Genomic DNA, 19,130 nt, shown 5'->3' on the forward strand with positions numbered 1-19,130 from the left:
AGTGGCATCTTGCAAGCCCCGTTTGTTAGCTAGTTTGCTGAAGTAAAAAAAAAAAAATTGACAGCCCTCTATCTTTCTAACGTTACTGTAGTGTAGATCCATTTTCTGTTGATACTAGTCAGCTACTGTAGCCAATTGCTATTTATGACATTTGTGTTGTGTCTTTATTGAAAGGAAGTCCCCCCCCCCCCCCCCCCCCCCCCCCTTCAGGCTGAAAGAATTGCAGCAGAGAAATGTCTAGGGTGATGGACCCTCAGCCCAAGTTCCTACCACCAGAATGGAGACTTGCAAACCAAATACATTATGGGAGTGCTGAGGCTGAGCGTTCACGCTCTGAGAGACTCACGGCTGAGAGTAAGAGGCTGACAGAGGAGAGTGGCATGGCAGCCAAACACATGCAACGGGATGCCAACAAGAGACTGGGTAAGGCAAACATCAATAAAACGAGATTATAACAGAATACGTTCCTGTCAAAGTAGTGGTTGATGCATCACTGCAACTGAATGGTCTGTCTGTTCCACTTTGTAATAACACATACATTACCACCCCTCATAATACCCAACCACGCCGTTCCTACCATCCTTTCTCTGTTCAGAGCAGAGAATCTATGACATTTAAGTTCTGGAAGTCAGCCCCGGACCAGAAACTGGAGGAGATTGTCCAGGAGATGAAGGTGCTGATAACCTGTGAGAGCCGGGTGGAGAGAGCCATGGAGAGGTGTGCCGAGCCCCTCAGAGCCGCCCTGCAGTGCCTGACTGAGAGGTGAGAAGTAAACTCTCAATCAGTCAGTCGGAAAATGCAGTGATACAGAATTAGGTGGGAAGGCGTCTGCTCACTGTTCCAACAAATACATTTGAATGGTCACATACACGTGGTTAGCAGATGTTATTGCGAGTGTAGCGAAATTCTTGTGCTTCTAGTTCTGACAGTGCAGCAATATCTAACAAGAAATCCAACAATTCCACAACTACCTAATACACACAAATCTAAGTGAATATATGGAGGAGAAAACAGGGACCTAGTCACCAGAATAAGACCAACCGATAAGGAGATCCTTCAGTGCAACCTGAGCATTTCTTATTATTCTGTACATAAATCCAGGACACTGCATTTAGTATGATATGTTACGAATTACAAGGGTTAGCTAACATGCTAAGTAGTTGCAAAGTAGCTAAAAAGTAGTAAGTAGTTGAAAACTTGCTACAATGCTAAAGTTGTCCGCACTCCATCAACATGTGTTTTTCAGGCAGATGCGTGTTTCCATTGCCCTGGTACATGACGCGGTGGAGCGGGAACTGGTGAAGGAGAGGGAGGTGATCGAGGGAGTGCCATCACTGCTGAACCGCACCCTGGAGCAGACCAATGAACAGATCAGGTGGGTGAGGGGAGGAAGTGGTTTGTCACACGCACACACGATCACGTCTCACTATCTCTGCGATGCTTCTCATGCATGTTTCTGTTCTGGCTCCAGACTGAACCGCTCAGCAAAGTACTACCTAGAGAAGGACCTATGGGACAAGTTCCATGCAGAGCAGATTGATACTTTCTGCTCCATCCTAACAAACACCTCCCCGAATATTGACAACGTGACTAGTCAGACAGCACTCGCAGTACCAGGTTAAAACGTTGGCACTTTGTCCTTGTGGGGCAGTAGGAAATTCAATGAAGGAAATGTCATTATTTCAAACTATAGATAATCCCTTCTCTTCACCCAGCATGCAGTTTGACCTGCGGCGGAACTCCTAATTCTACAGATAGAAATAGAAGGCCTGTCACAGTGCCTTGTGATGGACAGTCGGTGCATTCTGCATACAGTAGGTCCATTGGAAGCATTATTCCCTTCAGCCAGCAGGGGTCAGTGTAAAACCTCCTCTAACCACCCTACTTACAGTCGGAAGTTTACATAAATGAGTTTTAATGACTCCAACCTGTGTTTCAATTTTCCAACAATTGTTTACAGACAGATTATTTTACTTATAATTCACTGTATCACAATTCTATTGGGTCAGAAGTTTACATACACTAAGTTGAGTGTGCCTTGAAACAGCTTGGAAAATTCCAGAAAATTGTCATTGCTTTAGAAGCTTCTGATAGGCTAATTGACACAATTTGAGTCAATTGGAGGTGTACCTGTGGATGTATTTCAAGGCCTACCTTCAAACTCAGTGCTTTGCTTGACATCATGGGAAAATCAAAAGAAGTCAGCCAAGACCTCAGAAAAAAAATTAGACCTCCACAAGTCTGGTTTGTCCTTGGAAGCAATTTCCAACCGCCTGAAGGTACCACGTTCATCTGTACAAACAATAGTACGCAAGTATAAACACCATGGGACCACGCAGCCTTCAAACCACTCAGGAAGGAGAAGCGTTCTTTGGTGCGAAAAGTGCAAATCATTCCCAGAACTACAGCAAAGGACCTTGTGAAGACGCTGGAGGAAACAGATAAAGTATCTATATCCGCAGTAAAACGTTTCGAATATCGACATAACCTGAAAGGCCGCTCAGCGAGGAAGAAGCCACTGCTCCAAAACCGCCATTAAAAAAAAGCCAGACTACGGTTTGCAACTGCACATGGGGACAAAGATTGTACTTTTTGGAGAAATGTCCTCTGGTCTGATAAAACAAAAATAGAACTGTTGGCCATCATGACCATCGTTATGTTTGGAGAAAAAATGGGGAAGGTATTGGAGTGGCCATCACAAAGCCCCAACCTCAATCCTATAGAAAATTTGTGGGCAGAACTGAAAAAGCGTGTGTGAGAAAGGAGGCCTACAAACCTGACTCAGTTACACCAGTTCTGTCAGGAGGAATGGGCCAAAATTCACCCAACTTATTGGGGGAAGCTTGTGGAAGGCTACCCAAAATGTTTGACCCAAGTTAAACAATTTAAAGGCAATGCTACCAAATACTATTTGAGTGCATGTAACTGTCTGACCCACTGGCAATTTGATGAAATAAATCATTCTCTGTTATTATTCTGACATCCAACATTCTTAAAATAAAGTGGTGATCGTAACTGACCTAAGACAGGAAATGTTACTAGGATTAATGTCAGGAATTGTGAAAAACAGAGTTGAAATGTATTTGGCTAAGGTGCATCTAAACCTTTTCTACAGGTTAACCTGCCACCCTTTCATGACACACTGAACAAAAAAAATGAAAACATTTAATCGATCCAATCCTAGTACCACTGTGACACCAGAGGAGTGGGAGACCTTCTCCAACCTCACCATCGTAAAAAGCAGAACACGTGAACAACAACTCCCTGTCTCTGAGGGCTCTGCTAGAGAGCCTCCTGGAGCAGACAGCTGCTGACATGTGCAGGTAGCACAATGCTACGGGCAATGCCCGCCGGCTGCAGGTCCAGGAGACCAATACAGCCAAAGGACTAGAGGACCACCTGGCAAAGGTCAGCAGCAATGTGAAGAAAAACGTACTTTATATGCATAACCCAGGCCATTCCCCTGTGATTCTTTTGTCATCATGTAGCAGACGCTCTTATCCATAATGACTTACAGGGCAATTAGGGTTAAGTGCCTTGCTCAAGGGCACGTTAGCATATTTGTTCACCTAATCGGCTGAGGGGTTCGAACCAGAATCCTTTCAGTTACTGGCCGAAGGCTACCTGTTGCACTGTGTTACTAGAATGATTCCCCCATGATCAGTTACTGGAAGGATTCCCCTCCTTTCTCCCTAAAAAGGTTCTGTCAGAGGTGGCCAGCCAGGAGTGGAACCTGGAGGCCCTGCGCGTGGCCATCAAAGACAAAGCAGGTCCCCTGAAGGTGGCCCAGACACGGCTGTCCGCCCGCAGCCAGAGACCCAGCATCGAGCTCTGACATGACCCGGCGCAGGTCCGCCTGCTCTCCGAGGTCCAGGAGCTCACTGCACACATCAAGAGCTGACAATGCACCCCACCTTCCTGTCGACTGTACTGATCTCTTCCGACTCGTCTAGGGTCTCTGACCACTATTTTCACTTCCATTACAACTCAAGCTATTTTATAGTATGTTTTAGCTCTGTATGAAGTATAAGATTAGTTATCCTAACACAACCCACTGATTAGAGATTCACCATACTCATGATTTTGTTACACAAACAGGATATCACAGCTTTCATTTCAAGTCGTTTCTGTTCAGTAGATACACCCATCTCTGGTGAAGAGACTCTTCTAAATGTATTGTGAATGACATATTGAATGTTTTGCTGATTTGCCATAGTTGTAGTAGCCTCCCATTGCTCTGTTTCAACCCAGTGACCCCCCCCCCCCCCCAGACTACGAGAGGCCCAGGCGGAGATGGAGCTGCTGGCCCTGACCCGCTCACAGCTGATCCTGGAAGAGGAGATCCAGTCCCGTTCTCTCTCTACATCGACGAGGTCATCTGCACCCAGCTCCGCCAGCCCATCTCCACTCACAGCTTCTGAATACCACTCCCACCGTGACAAGCCTGGTCCCTGATCTGCTTGTGCCGACTTGCATCAACAGATCTGGGACAAGCCTAGACCATGGCCACACTGACTTTATAGTGGGGCTCTTTAGCTTGTGCTGACATACCCGGGCTAGCATTTTCACTGATGAATAAACATATGAGGTATACATTAGGATGGAAAGCTGGAGTGCTTGTATTGTTTGCAGCAATTTTAATACAATATTTGGGTTTGAAGAAAAGGAGGATCAGATTGTGGAGCGTGTGTTTATATCTACAGTGATGGCACCACGCGTGTGTGTGCTGTATTTGCCAGACCCATCCGTGATTGTGTATCAAATTGAAGTTTCCTTCCTCTTACTTTAAATGGTGTTATTATTTATATATATATAAAGCTGTCTATTTGGGCCCATGTCTGTTAGGCAGGAGTCAGAGCATGGGGTAGGAGATGGCGAGGTAGTGGAGCTCTGAGTTGATGAGTTGTCTGTAGCGAGAGTACACCTCCTCCAGCTGCCCATCCTCATCCTGAGTCTCATATTTGTTGGTGTAGATGCGCACCTGGGACACACACACAAGCAGCTTATACACCACACAGTATAATGCTCACATAAGACAGTCAAGCACATTGCTATAGCTAGGTGCAACACACAAAGTGTCATCAGTAGCTTTTAAAGAAGTACAAGGAAGGTAATGTGACCTGGCCCTTTAAGAACGGACAAAGATGACTGCCTGGCTTGATGGCGTCTTTATTAATGACCCAAACAAACTTTAAAATGCCTGCAACATCCCAGTTCACTGGGCAGGAGGACACAGCAGGCTAGTGTGGGTCTGTGTGTGGAGCTTGTGTTAGTAAATCTCTTCAATGCCAGGACATAGATTGGTATGCAAGTGTGTAGGCCTGTATGGCTTTATCCTACTTCACCAGAGCTCTGGCTCACCTTGATGGTCCTGAGGATGGTCTTCTTTTCCAGGCGTTTCTGCAGCAGCCGGTCCAGGAAGCTGATGTCCAGAAAGGCCCAGATCTTCAGGTAGACCAGCCGGCTGCACAGCAGCACCACCTCCAGCAGCTCCTCGTCCACAGACTCGTGGCTGTTGTTCAGGTCCAGGGTCAATTTCTACACCAAGGAATTGAGGTGGAGACAGATTCACAACACGGATTCATGTCGTTAAAGGACTGCGTGCCACCGACTTCCTATTGTTTCCAATTGAGTGGACATATGCAGCGTTTACTGTGGATGCAGTAACATTGCCTTTCATTTTCAATTTAGCTGTAACCCAAAGTTTCCCGGGATACGGATTGAATCCATCCCTTAGTCATGTCTCTTGGGGCCGGTTTCCCTGACATAGATTAAGTCTTGTCCTGGAATAAAACACATTCTCAATGGAGAATCTCTTATTCCAGAACTAAGCTTTGTCTGAACTGCATGGCTATAGAAAGGCAACGTGGGTACATGAATAAACTGTATGTATACTGCACATACTTTATGGCCACACGAGCCGGGGCGTCATTGCTCCATAACGGACTACTACCGTGTATCGATGGTGATGGGTTCGGATTTCTGAACTTTAAATATTATGAATCATTAGTTATGCTAGAGACACACGAGGGGTGCCATAGTCGAGGGTTTACACCAGAAGTTAGTGGTTATAGGTAGGAGGAATGGATATGGTGGGTGCAATTAAGCTTGGAATGTACTGAGTGCAGGGGGAAACGATCACGCGGCAGGCGCTGATAAGGGTGGAGAGCCGTAGATTAGTGATGAAGGGGGTTCGAGGTCAGGTCACATTAAGTGAGAAGGAACAGTTTATTCCCTGTATCAGTTTACATCTTTATTGCTAGGCAGGAAGTTATGTTTAGGGAGGAGGAGACTCTGTCCAAATTGGGGGGAATATATTATATATATATATATTTCTATATTTCTATCCACTAGTGGAAATCTATTTGTCTGATGCAGCTGTATTGACCCAATGGGGGAATAAACTTGGTTTAAACTTTACTAATCGTCCGTGGAGCAACCAATCGTCACCTGTAAACAGCTCCTGTAGCAGGGCACAAGGCTGGTAAGGGCAGGCTTGGCACTCCAGTCCTGTTCACTGAAGTAGCAGCTGGTGAGACTGAGCAAGCGCAGCGGGATCTCTCTGAGCAGAATCCTCCCCAGCTTGTCCACGTCGAGGATCCGCTCCACTGTGATCTGCACCCGAAGGTCGGGACAATGGTGAGCCAGATGGGACCAGGCATCCCCCCAGACCACCTGGATGTGGGGCTCGTGGATATGGCATCGTACGGTGAACGTCTGCAGGGACCCTCCCCCGCCCAGGCTACTACACGCCGCGGACAGGGCCGCCAGCAGCTCGTCTGACAGGCAGCTGTAGTTAAGGGTCAGGGTGCAGAGGCCCTGGAAGCGGTTCATGACCTGGGGGAAGGCGGGGCTGACGAAGACTGCCAACGGCTGTGAGAAGAAGTCCTCCAGGTTGAGGTGGGTGATGCCGGGCCGGCGGCCCAGGTGGATGTGCTGCTGAGCTGCAGCCACAGCTTCCAGTACCTCCAGGCCCTGGGGCAGGTTGAGGCGGGCCCCCCGCAGGCTCAAGTAGCCAAGGCGGGAGCCCTCACGGCGCAGGTAGAAGGCGAGGCTGCGCACCAGAGAGTTGCGTACACTTCGGCACCAGGCGGCGCGGTCCAGCGCCATGTGGTTGACAGTTAGGCGGCGTAGTCGGCCGCCGGTTTTACGCAGCGCGGCGAGGAAGGACCTCAGCGTCTGCTGGAAGCGCCGGGCCACCAGAGAGTTGAGGGGGTGGGAGAAGCGGATCTCCAGATCCTCCAGGTAAGCGCCGTAGGTCTTGGCGTAGCACACGGCCGTCTCCAGCGCCGAACGGCGGGTCCTGGAGATGCGGCCGGAGAAGTTGAAGTTTCGAACCCTCCAGAGGGAGGGCGAGCGCATAACGTGGTGCCAATGGCGACACACTAGGGCCGCCTTGACACGGTCGCGGTCACGAAGCCACCAGAACACCTGCCGCAGACACACGTCCGGGAGATTAGCCCAGCCCAGTTTAGGCTTTTTATCTTCCTCCATCTCGCCTTCTTCCTCATCCATTACCTCTATCCCTTTATCCTCCCCCTCTTCTTCGTTCTTATTCTCCGATAACTGTTCCTCTGGATCCTCGGGGTAATCCATTGACAGGGAAGAAGTGTTGCCAAACCACTGTCTCTCAATATTCATCCACCAAATGTAAAGATGAATAGCCTGTCGTCTGAAATGTATACTATGTGACTCTGGAGTTAACTTGTACCACAGAGAAGCAGAGGACACATGCTTGTGTCTGTTGGGTCACCAACAATGTGTCCCACTTGTCACCTAAGAAATGACTCGACACCAAAACTGAAGCTCTGGAACCTTCATAGCTTTTATTGTTGTTACCGTGAAACCAAAGGGACACCTTGTGACATCACAATAGGAGAAGATAAAACGCTCACAGCATTTGGACCTATTATGGAAAAATATAATCTCCTTGTGTGTGCATTACAGCGATTTCTTTTTGGCTGTTGTTGGTAAATCAGTTATGTACATTTGTAAACCAATATTAAAATGTACAACTTTAATGGAGAAAACATTCCCATTTTCAGAACATACTGTATTTCTGTTGTAAACAATGTGTTATAAACTGGGTGGTTCGAGCCCTGAATGCTGATTGACTGACAGCCGTGGCATATGAGAATGTACACCACAGGTATGACAAAACATGTATCTTTACTGCACTAATAACCTCATGGGTTTGTGATATATGCCCTTAGCCATGGTATGTTGGCCATTTACCAAACCTCCTCGGGCCTTATTGCTTAATTATACAACAATGGTAAAAATAGGATTCTTGTCTCTTGTAGAGAGAAGAATCCTGACTAATGTAATAAGTCATCATCTCTTACTATTACCCAACTCATCCAATCACCAGAAATAATTCAACTGCCTCTGAAATACAGGTTTTCTGCAAAAAATAACTTGCAATTTGCTCAAATAAATCACGTCATCACTAACTTGTCCTCCACTATGCCAATTCACCATGGAGTGTTCCTTCAGAGGTTCTGAGCATGTTTCTCATTTCAAGTTGACATGGATCTGACATTTGACCTGAAAGGAGAAAAAAAAAGATTGTTTCTCTTTTTCATCACTCCAAATGATTAAAAAAGGGGACCAGGGTTTTGGGTCAATTTCGGGGTTGGAGAATGAAGTGAAATGGAATTGACCCAACACAGAAGGGTACTGTGTCTTTGGGACAGAGCCGTACCTCATGCCATCGTAGTGTGACTACGGGGAGAGCCAGGTGACAGTGGGGACAGGTGCTGATCTGGTCAACTTCCCCCTCCTGCCTCTTGCCTTGGGCTGAGAACAATGTAGACTTCATAGAACTGGTCAAACGGGGACTGGCCTGCTCCTGTTTGTGGCTGCCATCTTCCTCATCATCATCATCACCTATCGACGACTCTGATGTGTGGTCACACTCCAGCTAGTCAGTGGGGGAAGAGAATGGAACAAATGATTTAAACACTAACCTCTTTCCATGGAGAATGCATTGAGAATACTTGTTTGTCCAGAAGTAGGCTTTATATAGGTACCGGAAACGGGCAAAACATACCTGATGTTCCTCCATCTCCTCCAATGGGAAGGACCTCGTACAGCTCCTGCAAACCACTGCTGTTCGCCTGCCTGCATCCAGAAAACAGTTTGATACTCTGGTTTTCAATGTTATGTTATATTCAATCTCATCTGACTCTATAGTGATTATGATTTCCCATTTTCCAATGTGTTGAATATTACAAATGGCAAATCAACTTGAAGTGTAGGGTTTAGCCTCACCGTTGGAGGACGGCGGGGAGGGGTTATCGGGAGCATTGAGGTCAGGGCAGATCTGACCATGCTCCGGCTGGTCCCTCAGGGTGATGTAGCGTCCGCAGTCGGAGCAGCGCTCGGTGCGACTGCCACACGCCAAGCTGTGCTCCGCCATGGCCGACAGCGGCAGCTCCACCAGGCAGAACTCACAGTGCTGCAGCCTTGCCTTACACTAGTCCGACAGAGAGAGACTCAATTACAGTTTGACTATGACGATCATGTAGAGGAACTAACTCCTTTTACTGAAACGGCATCATCGTGTGTGTGTGTGTGTGTGTGTGTGTGTGTGTGTGTGTGTGTGGCAATGCCGGTGACCGTTGAATAGTCTTACCTCATGGTCCAGGAGCTGGCGACTCTCCGCCTTTTTGTCGCACTTGGTGCACTTCACCTGTGAGAGTGACAGAGCGACAATATATTGAAATATACTAAATCGGAGGCCTTGATCCCTCAACATCTACTCAAGTATTTGGAAGTGATCCTGGTTTCATTACAGCAGTGGTTTACCTGGCTGTGCTGGTTCTGATGGTGCTGCTCCAATAGCTCTCTGGGAACCGGCTCATCACAGTCTGGACACAGGTATAGGAACCGCTGGCAGTGGGCCTCGTGCAAGGCAAAGTTGGACACAGCCACCTCCTTGTGACTGACAGTTGAACACGAGCACAGAAGTGTTAGAGGCGCCACAAGACCACAGACTTGTGTGTGCAGTGGTTTAAAGTACTTAAGTAAAAAAATACTTGAAAGTAGTTGTACTTTACTATTTATATTTGACAACTTTTACTTTCACTTCATTCCTAAATAAAATGTATTTTTTACTCAACGTTTTCCCTGACACCCAGAAGTACTCATTACATTTTGAATGCTTAGCAGGACAAGAAAATGGTCTAATTCACTCACTTATCAACAGAACATCCCTAGTCATCCCTACTGCCTCTGATCTGGCGGACTCACTAAACACAAATGCTTAATTTGTAAATTATGTCTGAGTGTTGGAGCATCTCCCTGGCTATCCGTAAATACAATTAAAAACAGGAAAATTATGCTGTCTAGTTTGCTTTATAAGGTATAAGCTATTTATAATTTGACTTTTGATACTTGAGAACATATATATATTCACTGTTCCCCAGGCCCAGATGTGGATGTTGATTAAGGCAGCACCCACACCTCTCTGATTCAGAGGGGTTGGGTTAAATGCAGAAGACACATTTCAGCTGAATGCATTCCGTTACACAACTGACTAGGTATTCCCCTTTCCCTTCATATTTGAGCAATTACATTTACTTTTGATACTTAAGTATATATAAAACCAAATACTTAAAATTTTTTACTCAAGTAGTATTTTACTGAGTGACTTTTCACTTGAGTCATTTTCTACCTTGGTACCTTTTTTAATTTTACTCAAATATGAAAATGTGGTACTTTTGTGGTGTGTGTTTGATGTATGGTCTGAACAAACTGAACATAGAGCTGAAGAGATTGTGAAGGCCAGCTCTACTGTGGTCTGTGCAAGCATTTTCACTTTCAAAGATTCTAGACTAGGATTTCATGCCATGTATTGACTGAAATGCCTCATCAACCTGAAATGATGGCCCAGTCAATATTATTGACAATGTATCTTATTATGAAGTGAACACTCTCTCTCAACAAACTATGTATTTAGAAAAACGAGTAGCCGATGTATATCCTTCAAATTCATGCTGAAGAATATCCACTACTTTGATGGTTTGTTTTGAACTTTTAAAACACTTTTTTTTTAAATATTCAAATGTTTTAATTGTCTCACCACTGGTCACAGATACGGGTTCTCTCTTCTTCCTTGTCTGCCATCGTGGAATAGGTGTAAATTCTAACCCCAAAATAGAAGTAGCTACGCACAACCTAGCAATTGAAACCAAATTCATCAAGCCCAACTGGTGACATGGGAAATAGCATTGTGAACGTAGCGACATTGAGGTCATACGGCAAATTTTCTAAATAAAAGTCCACCTGACGAAATGTTACTTGGTTGTTATAGAACGTTTTTCTGATTTAAAAATCACAAAAGAAATTGTTTAAAGTTACATAAACATACATTTATTGAAAAAATAATCTATATATACGTAACAAAAATATAAATGGACATGTAAAGTGTTGGTCCCATGTTTCATGAGCTGAAATAAAAGATCCCTGAAATTTTCCATTTGCACAAAGTTTATTTCTCTCACAAATGTGTTTGCATCCCTGTTAGTGAGCATTTCTCCTTTGCCAAGACAATCCATTCACCTGACAGGTGTGGCATATCAAGAAGCTGATTTAAACAGCATTACACAGGTGCACCTTGTGGTGGGGACAATAAAAGGACACTAAAATGTGCCGTTTTGACACCACAAATGCCACAAGTTGAGGGAGTGTGCAATTGACACGCTGACTGTAGGAATTTCCACCAGAGCAGTTTCCAGAGAATTGAATGTTCATTTCTCTACCATAAGCCACTGCCAACGTCATTTTAGAGAATTTGGCAGTATGTCCAACCAGCCTCATAACCACAGACCACGTGTAACCAGACCAGCTCAGGACCTCCACATCCGGCTTCTTCACCTGCAGAATCGTCTGAGACCAGCCACCCAGACAGCAGATGAAACTGAGGAGTCTTCCTGTCTGTAATAAAGCCCTTTTGTGGGGAAGTTGTCACCATACAAGAGGGGCATTTTAGTATCCTCAGAACCTCTCCTAATAAGATCCAGTGTCACACCATAGATTGACCTCATAAAATATTTTTTTCTGCCCAAATCTGTCACCACCAACGACCGTTTACATTCTAAACAAACTATGCAAGTATTCCTAGGAAATCACCCAGAGAGCTACCATTCCTTCATCTGGAATAACGTCTTCAAGCACATTGACATCAGATGTTTCGGCTGCACCTGGGCAACACGACTCACAGCCTGAGTGACGCAGACCTGCGTACGCTCGCCAAAAAGACAGAAGGCTACTCTGGGGCCAACATTAGCATACGCATTAGCATACTCGTACGAGATCCCCTCATGCAGCCTGTCAGGAAAGTACAGTCAGCCACACACTTCAAAAGGGTCACTTTTACACATGATATAGTGTTTCTTTTTTCTCTACTACTGAGGAGATTTAAGATGCAAGTTTTTTTTTGTTCGTGATGGTACTATAAGTGCGAGGGCCATCCTGTGCCAAGAGTCAATTGACTTCTTACACCGTGCTTTCCATGGATGGATGTGCCTAGCAACAAGCTGCTGGAGCCAATCGTCTGCATGGCGAGAAACACACATTCACAGCACAGACATACTCACTATGTTCACAGACATTCACCGCTCACAAACATACTGGAACGCGCTGTTTCAACATACACCTCCAGGCATTGCAAACTGACTCTCACATTTGTGTAACTGCTGAACCATGCTCATGATTTAGTCTTCTTTGTGGGTCCTTCTGCCCTCCAGCCGGACATTCTGCGCTCACTATCCACCACTACACGACCCACAGTCAAAATGGAGGAAAATGGAGGTCAGGAAGTTCAGAGGACTTGGGGCTGAGAGGTACTGGTTAGCCGGGGCTGAGAGGTACTGGTTAGCCGTGGCTGAGAGGTACTGGTTAGCCGGGGCTGAGAGGTACTGGTTAGCCGGGGCTGAGAGGTACTGGTTAGCCGGGGCTGAGAGGTACTGGTTAGCCGGGGCTGAGAGGTACTGGTTAGCCGGGGCTGAGAGGTACTGGTTAGCAGGGGCTGAGAGGTACTGGTTAGCCGGGGCTGAGAGGTACTGGTTAGCAGGGGCTGAGAGGTACTGGTTAGCCGGGGCTGAGAGGTACTGGTTAGCAGGGGCTGAGAGGTACTGGTTAGCAGGGGCTGAGAGGTACTGGTTAGCAGGGGCTGAGAGGTACTGGTTAGCAGGGGCTGAGAGGTACTGGTTAGCAGGGGCTGAGAGGTACTGGTTAGCCGGGGCTGAGAGGTACTGGTTAGCCGGGGCTGAGAGGTACTGGTTAGCCGGGGCTGAGAGGTACTGGTTAGCCAGGGCTTAGAGGTACTGGTTAGCCGGGGCTGAGAGGTACTGGTTAGCCGGGGCTTCACAAGTCCTTACACGGTCTCCTCTCAAGGCCAATTCATACCAAGGTGTTTTTATCGTTATTATTTTTACGACTTTGATTTGGAAATCAGTTTAATTTCAGATAGTTTTCAGATCCACTTTACTAGATTTGATCAAAAGTTTTAGTTTTAGAAACTATTTGGTTTTTATATGATTTTATTTCAGTTTTTGTGTTAGGGACAGAAAGAAGCCTGCGTGGGAGGCTAGGATCCATTTACAGTGCCTTCAGAACGAGCAGTGACGGCCTAAAATGCTTGATTTTGCGGCAGCTTTTCTGAAATTCTACGATACATTTTGCAATGGGTTTTTTTTCACGTTAAGTTCATATAAAGCAATAAAAAGTAATGTGCACAGTTTTAGGACGATTTTAAGCAGAATACATCATACAAAAGCTATTAGAAACATCTAAAGTGTTGAATTTAGTTTATGTTCCTGAACAAACAGCTCTGTAATAATTCACTCTCACATTCCTCTCCATCATGTTTGGGGCTTGCTATCAACAGGAGATGCACCTCTCATTCACTCTCTCTAAAAAACTAATATATTCAAAGCTGATCAATCGCTTTCCATTTGAGGATCGATATTTCTTTCCAAAAATTTTCTTCAAAATACTTGATTGTGATTATTTTCTGAAAGGGTCGTAAGGGAGAATAAAAAAATAACAGAAAACGTAAAAATAGTGTATTGTGGTTATGTACTTTTAAAACCGTATTACAATTTTCAATCCAGAGAGATTGTGCTTTCGTGATCCGTATTAAGTTTTAGAGAGTTAACGGCAAAACGGATCAATTGCACTCAGTGCTTTGAGCTGCGCTCTCCATAGACAGACTGGGGAGGGGAGAGCAGAGTGGCGGCCACCCTACTGAAGCCAATGTTCGCTGAGTAAAACGCCACTCACCTTGATTCTTTCTTCCCTGCTACCGCTTCAATCATGATAATCTGCCGCTGCTGTGGGAACTGTTCTGACATTCTCATATGCTTTGCTGATTCGAAGTTACTGTTTATTGTCCACTTTCTCTTGTTTTCAAAAACATTTGGAAATGGTTTCGCACGTTATTTTAGTTGGCAAATGAGATGATTTCTATTCACTGTACTGCCTGCCTGCCAGCAATCAACAATCGTCCATCATCTTCGCAAGCGAATACGCTGACAGGCCAGGAGAAAAACACTTTGTTCACATGTGGTTGGATTGGGTCGTTTTCCACCGTAACAGTGCAGTAAATGATCAAAATTACGAACCCGGTTTCGATTGGACCCTTTATGCGCCAAACGTGCGGGGATTGGTCAACATTGCGAGCTCTCGCATAATATGCGCTCGATTGGTTGCTTTTGCATTGAATTATGCGATCGCGGAATCCTGGAGGGATTGATATTAGCTAAAGTAACGTCATAGTCAGCATAGCTAATAGAACTAACGCGTTAGCAGGGTTGGGGAGTAACGGATTACCAAAAAACGGTAACTGTAATCGGTTACGTTACCAACAAAAATATTGTAATCAGATTACAGATACTTTTGAAAAACTAGATGGTTACTTCGAGGATTACTTTTAAATTCAGAAAGGATGTTTGCGGAAAAAAAAACATTTTACACTTCTGTTTTCGCAATGACATTCAAATCACCATTGAAAAAAGGCGCAAATGTAAATTTGTTCCACCTAAGCGAGTCTGACTACAAATCAGACCACTATGATACACCAAATGGGTTTGATGGATCGAGGGAAAAGAGCAGGAATAGGCTTTTTTTAGGCTTACAGTCCAAGTTATGTCTGAACAATGGTGCGACTGCTGTCGGCATCCAAACATTATCCAATTTGAATAAACGCTTGGAGGTAAGGATGACAGCAGTGATGTAGTCTACGGAGATCACGTATTATTGATATCTACATAACGAATTGACGTGAATCACACTGCTGCGCTCTCATCTAGCTATTTGCGCCTAGGGATTGTGGTTGCTGTCGATGGCTGTTCACAAGTCTAAATGTGTATTTGAACCCAATAATGGTTGAATTCAAGAGGTTTAAACTGCCTATCAATCATTGTTTTTGAAACTAGTGCACAGCCATTGAATAATGCGCTCCTGCAACAGCTGCATAGTGCGGATCCCAGGCTATCGAATACAAATGGGGCTTTTATTTGCTCAATATAATTCATGCTGATGCATTTCTTTTCTCGAGTCCTAATGGACACATGCTCAAACGCGCACACTTTTGATATACGTAAAGGGGTAATCTGTAGTTGTTACATCCAATCTTTGGATTTATATATTGTGATAGTTAACATAAACTCATGAGACATAAATTATATTCCTCAAGAATCAATGGGTGTATATATATATAATATAACTTATAAATGCCTGAGTTTATATTAACTGTCACACTCCATGAGAACCCAAAATATAAATTTGTTTTTCTCCAATGTTTGTAAACATTAAATGTAAACGGTAACTGTAATCCGTTACATTACCAACAAAAGTATTGTAATCAGATTACAGATACTTTTGAAAAACTAGATGGTTTATAGTATAGTCTCATAACATGGTTCAAATAATATGTATCTGAGAGAGTGGTTACATTTCTTCAGGCCCATCCCTCAGCTTTTTACCCAAACAGAGGTGGGGTGTCCATTTTGTTATTGTTTCAACTGTGGATTTGCCCTTTAAACAGCTGCATATTGTCAAGATATCAAAGTGTCACCAACAAAAAGGTTAACAATAGGCCTATAGCAAATGGACCTGTCAAAAATTTTATAACACCTACTCATTCAAGGGTTTTTCTTTATTTTTTACTATTTTCTACATTGTAAAATAATAGTGAAGACATCAAAACTATGAAATAACACATATGGAATCACGTAGTAACCCCCCCCAAAAAGTGTTAAACAAATGAAAATATATTTTATTTTTGAGATTCTTCAAATAGCCAACCTTTGACTTGATAACAGCTTTGCACACTCTTGGCATTCTCTCAACCAGCTTCATAATAAAATTTGATTTGATTTGATAAGGTAGTCACCTGGAATGCATTTAAAACTGGCCACCACTACGTTTGAAAATGTGGTAGTTACTCGGTAATATAACACTTTGTATTCAGGACAAAAAGTTTATTGCTTTGAAACATTTTTTTGCAATATTACTTTAGTGCCTTGTTGCAAAATAGTGAGCGGTTTCCTTCCTCTGTATTGATATACCATCCAACATTGAATTCATAACCTAAACATGCTCAAAGTGACATTCAATGTCTGCTTTTTGAAAATATTTCAAGGTCTGCATTGTGAAACAGGTCAAATATAGGCTACCTACAATTTGTGATATTGTGTTCAAAATAAGACTTTTATTTTGAAGCTATTCGCGCGATTTGGACCCGTTAATGTCGCTGATTTCACGGAGCTATGGGAAGTACAGATTGTGAATAGTCGGAGTTTCATTTGCCTGTTCATCGTAATAGAAACCGAAAGGATCGACTCCATGACTCCCCCTCTCCATTCCTCCGCAGCTGTGAGAGGCGCGTCACCAAATCGCCTATAATAACCCGTCATTAGTGACCCTGTTGCGACGCAATTACGGTAATAACCTAATTTAGGGGTGCCATTGCAGTGCTACCCAACATGGTTGGAAATGAACACTTTTTCTAATTATGTTCAAGTGCATCCAAACCAGGTATAATTTGAAATATGATGCTGTGTTGTTTTACTGTGCATGCATGGGCCCTTTTTAGTGTGTAGGTAGGGCCTGGCTATCCCTATCGGATTATCTTTCCTCTCAGGCCCCATCCTAACTGACCCCAATAACCAACAAAGGGAAAAAATTGACTAACTAGTTTGCCTCAACCCATTTTCTGTGCAAAATACTCTCATGGTCAACGAGCTGATCACGGGTTCTATTGTTTTGTAACTACACTGAACTAAAATATAAACATAACATGTAAAGTGTTGGTCCCATGTTTAATGAGCTGAAATAAAAGATCCCAGAAATGTTCCATATGCACAAAAAGCTTATTTCTCTCAAACTTCATGCACACATTTGTTTGCATCCCTGTTAGTGAGCATTTCTCATTTGCCAAGATAATCCATCCACCTGACAGGTGTGGCATGTCAAGAAGCTGATTAAATCATTACACAGGTGCACCTTGTGCTGGGGACAATAAAAGGCCACTCTAAAATATTAAGTTTTGTCACACAACACAATGCCACAGATGTCTCAAGTGTTGAGAGAGCGTGCAATTGGCATGCTGACTACATGAATGTCCACCAGAGCTGTTGCCAGATAATTGAATGTACCATTTGTCTACCATAAGCCGCCTCCAACGTCGTTTTAGAGAATTTGGCAGTACGTCCGGCCTCACAACCTCAGACCACAAGTATGGTGTCGTGTGGGCGATTTGCTGATGTCAAAGTTGTGAACAGAGTACCCCATGGTGGCGGTGGGGTTATGGTATGGGCAGGCATAATCTACGGACAGTGGACACAATTGCATTTTACCGATGGCAATTTGAACGCACAGAGATACCTTTACGAGACCCTGAGGCCCATTGTCGTGCCATTCATCAGCCGCCATCACCTCATGTTTCAGCATGACAACGCATGGCCCCATTTCGCAAGAATCTGTACACAATTTCTGGAAGCTGAAAATATCCCAGTTCGTCCATGGCCTGCATACTCACCAGACCCATTGAGCATGTTTGGGATGCTCTGGATCGACGTGTACGACAGTGTGTTCCAGTTTCCGTCAATATTCAGCAACTTTCCACAGCCATTAAGAGGAGTGGGACAACATTCCACAGGCCACAATCAACAGTCCGATCAACTCGATGCGAAGGACATGCGTCTTGCTATATGAGGCAAATGGTCACACCAGATACTGACTGGTTTTCTGATCCACTCCCCTACTTTTTTTTTTAAGGTAAATGTGACCAACAGATGCATATCTGTATTCCCAGTCATGTGAAATCCATTTCAATAGACTGATAATATGAGAAAATCATTTAAATTGACTCATATGAGGTAATCAGTCAATTGAAATAAATTCATTTAGGCCCCAGTCTATGGATTTCACATGACAGGGAATACGCAACATGCAACAATTTCTAAGATTTGACTGAGTTAAAGTTCATAATATGAACTGTAACTCAGTCAAATCTTAGAAATTGTTGCATGTTGGGTTTATATTTTTGTTCAGTATACATGAAAGCAGCATACAATAAGTGTACTGGACCATTTATTGGTGCCTCTGCATTAGCATTATAAATGGCAATTTGTTCAGAGTTTTATGTATTGATCATACATTTATTTGATCACTTACAATAGGCCAGCATAGCTGAAATATTGATCAACGTGAACACTCATGAGAAATAAAGGTGATAAATAATGGTGAGACATCATTTTAAATGTAAAAATAATAATAATTAGAGCCGTAAGCCTGATATAGGCCCTAGGCCACTCTACAGTCTGCAGGACCCATTGATTCTTACAATTTGTAACACTCATGTCCCACCCGAATGCTTGAAAAAAAAAACTATGCAAAGTAACAAAATGTCATGTCAGATCACGTAAAAGTGGATTACTTACGCCTTGATCACACTGACAGCATCATTGCGTTTTGATGCACCAGAAGTACATTCAGTTGCAGTGCGTTCCGTGTGGTGCATAACGTTGGATCTATCAAACGTATATGTCATCAAACTGTCTGCGTAGACGGCTTGACAGAAATGGTAGCAGAAGGGGAATGTTTTTCTTTTGTTGCAC

The 19,130-nt window shown here is 44.0% G+C and overlaps 2 protein-coding genes and 1 pseudogene across 2 annotated transcripts; 1 reads left to right on the forward strand and 2 right to left on the reverse strand.

Annotated features, from left to right (window-relative positions):
• The first annotated feature begins 220 nt into the window (after positions 1-220).
• On the forward strand, positions 221-4,598 carry LOC124004887 (annotated as a pseudogene).
• A 254-nt stretch (positions 4,599-4,852) lies between these two features.
• LOC124006400 (F-box only protein 39-like) lies at positions 4,853-7,567 on the reverse strand. Its single transcript, XM_046316392.1, has 3 exons — positions 6,451-7,567; positions 5,362-5,538; positions 4,853-4,981 (listed from the first exon to the last, which is right to left on the reverse strand). The coding sequence occupies exons 1-3, from the start codon at positions 7,513-7,515 to the stop codon at positions 4,853-4,855; spliced, it is 1,371 nt and encodes a 456-aa protein (XP_046172348.1). The 5' UTR covers positions 7,516-7,567.
• A 240-nt stretch (positions 7,568-7,807) lies between these two features.
• LOC124006399 (XIAP-associated factor 1-like) lies at positions 7,808-11,224 on the reverse strand. Its single transcript, XM_046316391.1, has 7 exons — positions 11,087-11,224; positions 9,811-9,946; positions 9,638-9,694; positions 9,274-9,478; positions 9,053-9,123; positions 8,705-8,923; positions 7,808-8,547 (listed from the first exon to the last, which is right to left on the reverse strand). Exons 1-7 carry the CDS (start codon positions 11,128-11,130, stop codon positions 8,515-8,517), a joined length of 765 nt encoding a protein of 254 aa, XP_046172347.1. The 5' UTR covers positions 11,131-11,224; the 3' UTR covers positions 7,808-8,514.
• Between the last annotated feature and the right edge of the window lie 7,906 nt (positions 11,225-19,130).

This window comes from Oncorhynchus gorbuscha, linkage group LG19 (genome assembly GCF_021184085.1).
Source record: "Oncorhynchus gorbuscha isolate QuinsamMale2020 ecotype Even-year linkage group LG19, OgorEven_v1.0, whole genome shotgun sequence".
Classification (NCBI taxonomy): Eukaryota; Metazoa; Chordata; class Actinopteri; order Salmoniformes; family Salmonidae; genus Oncorhynchus; species Oncorhynchus gorbuscha.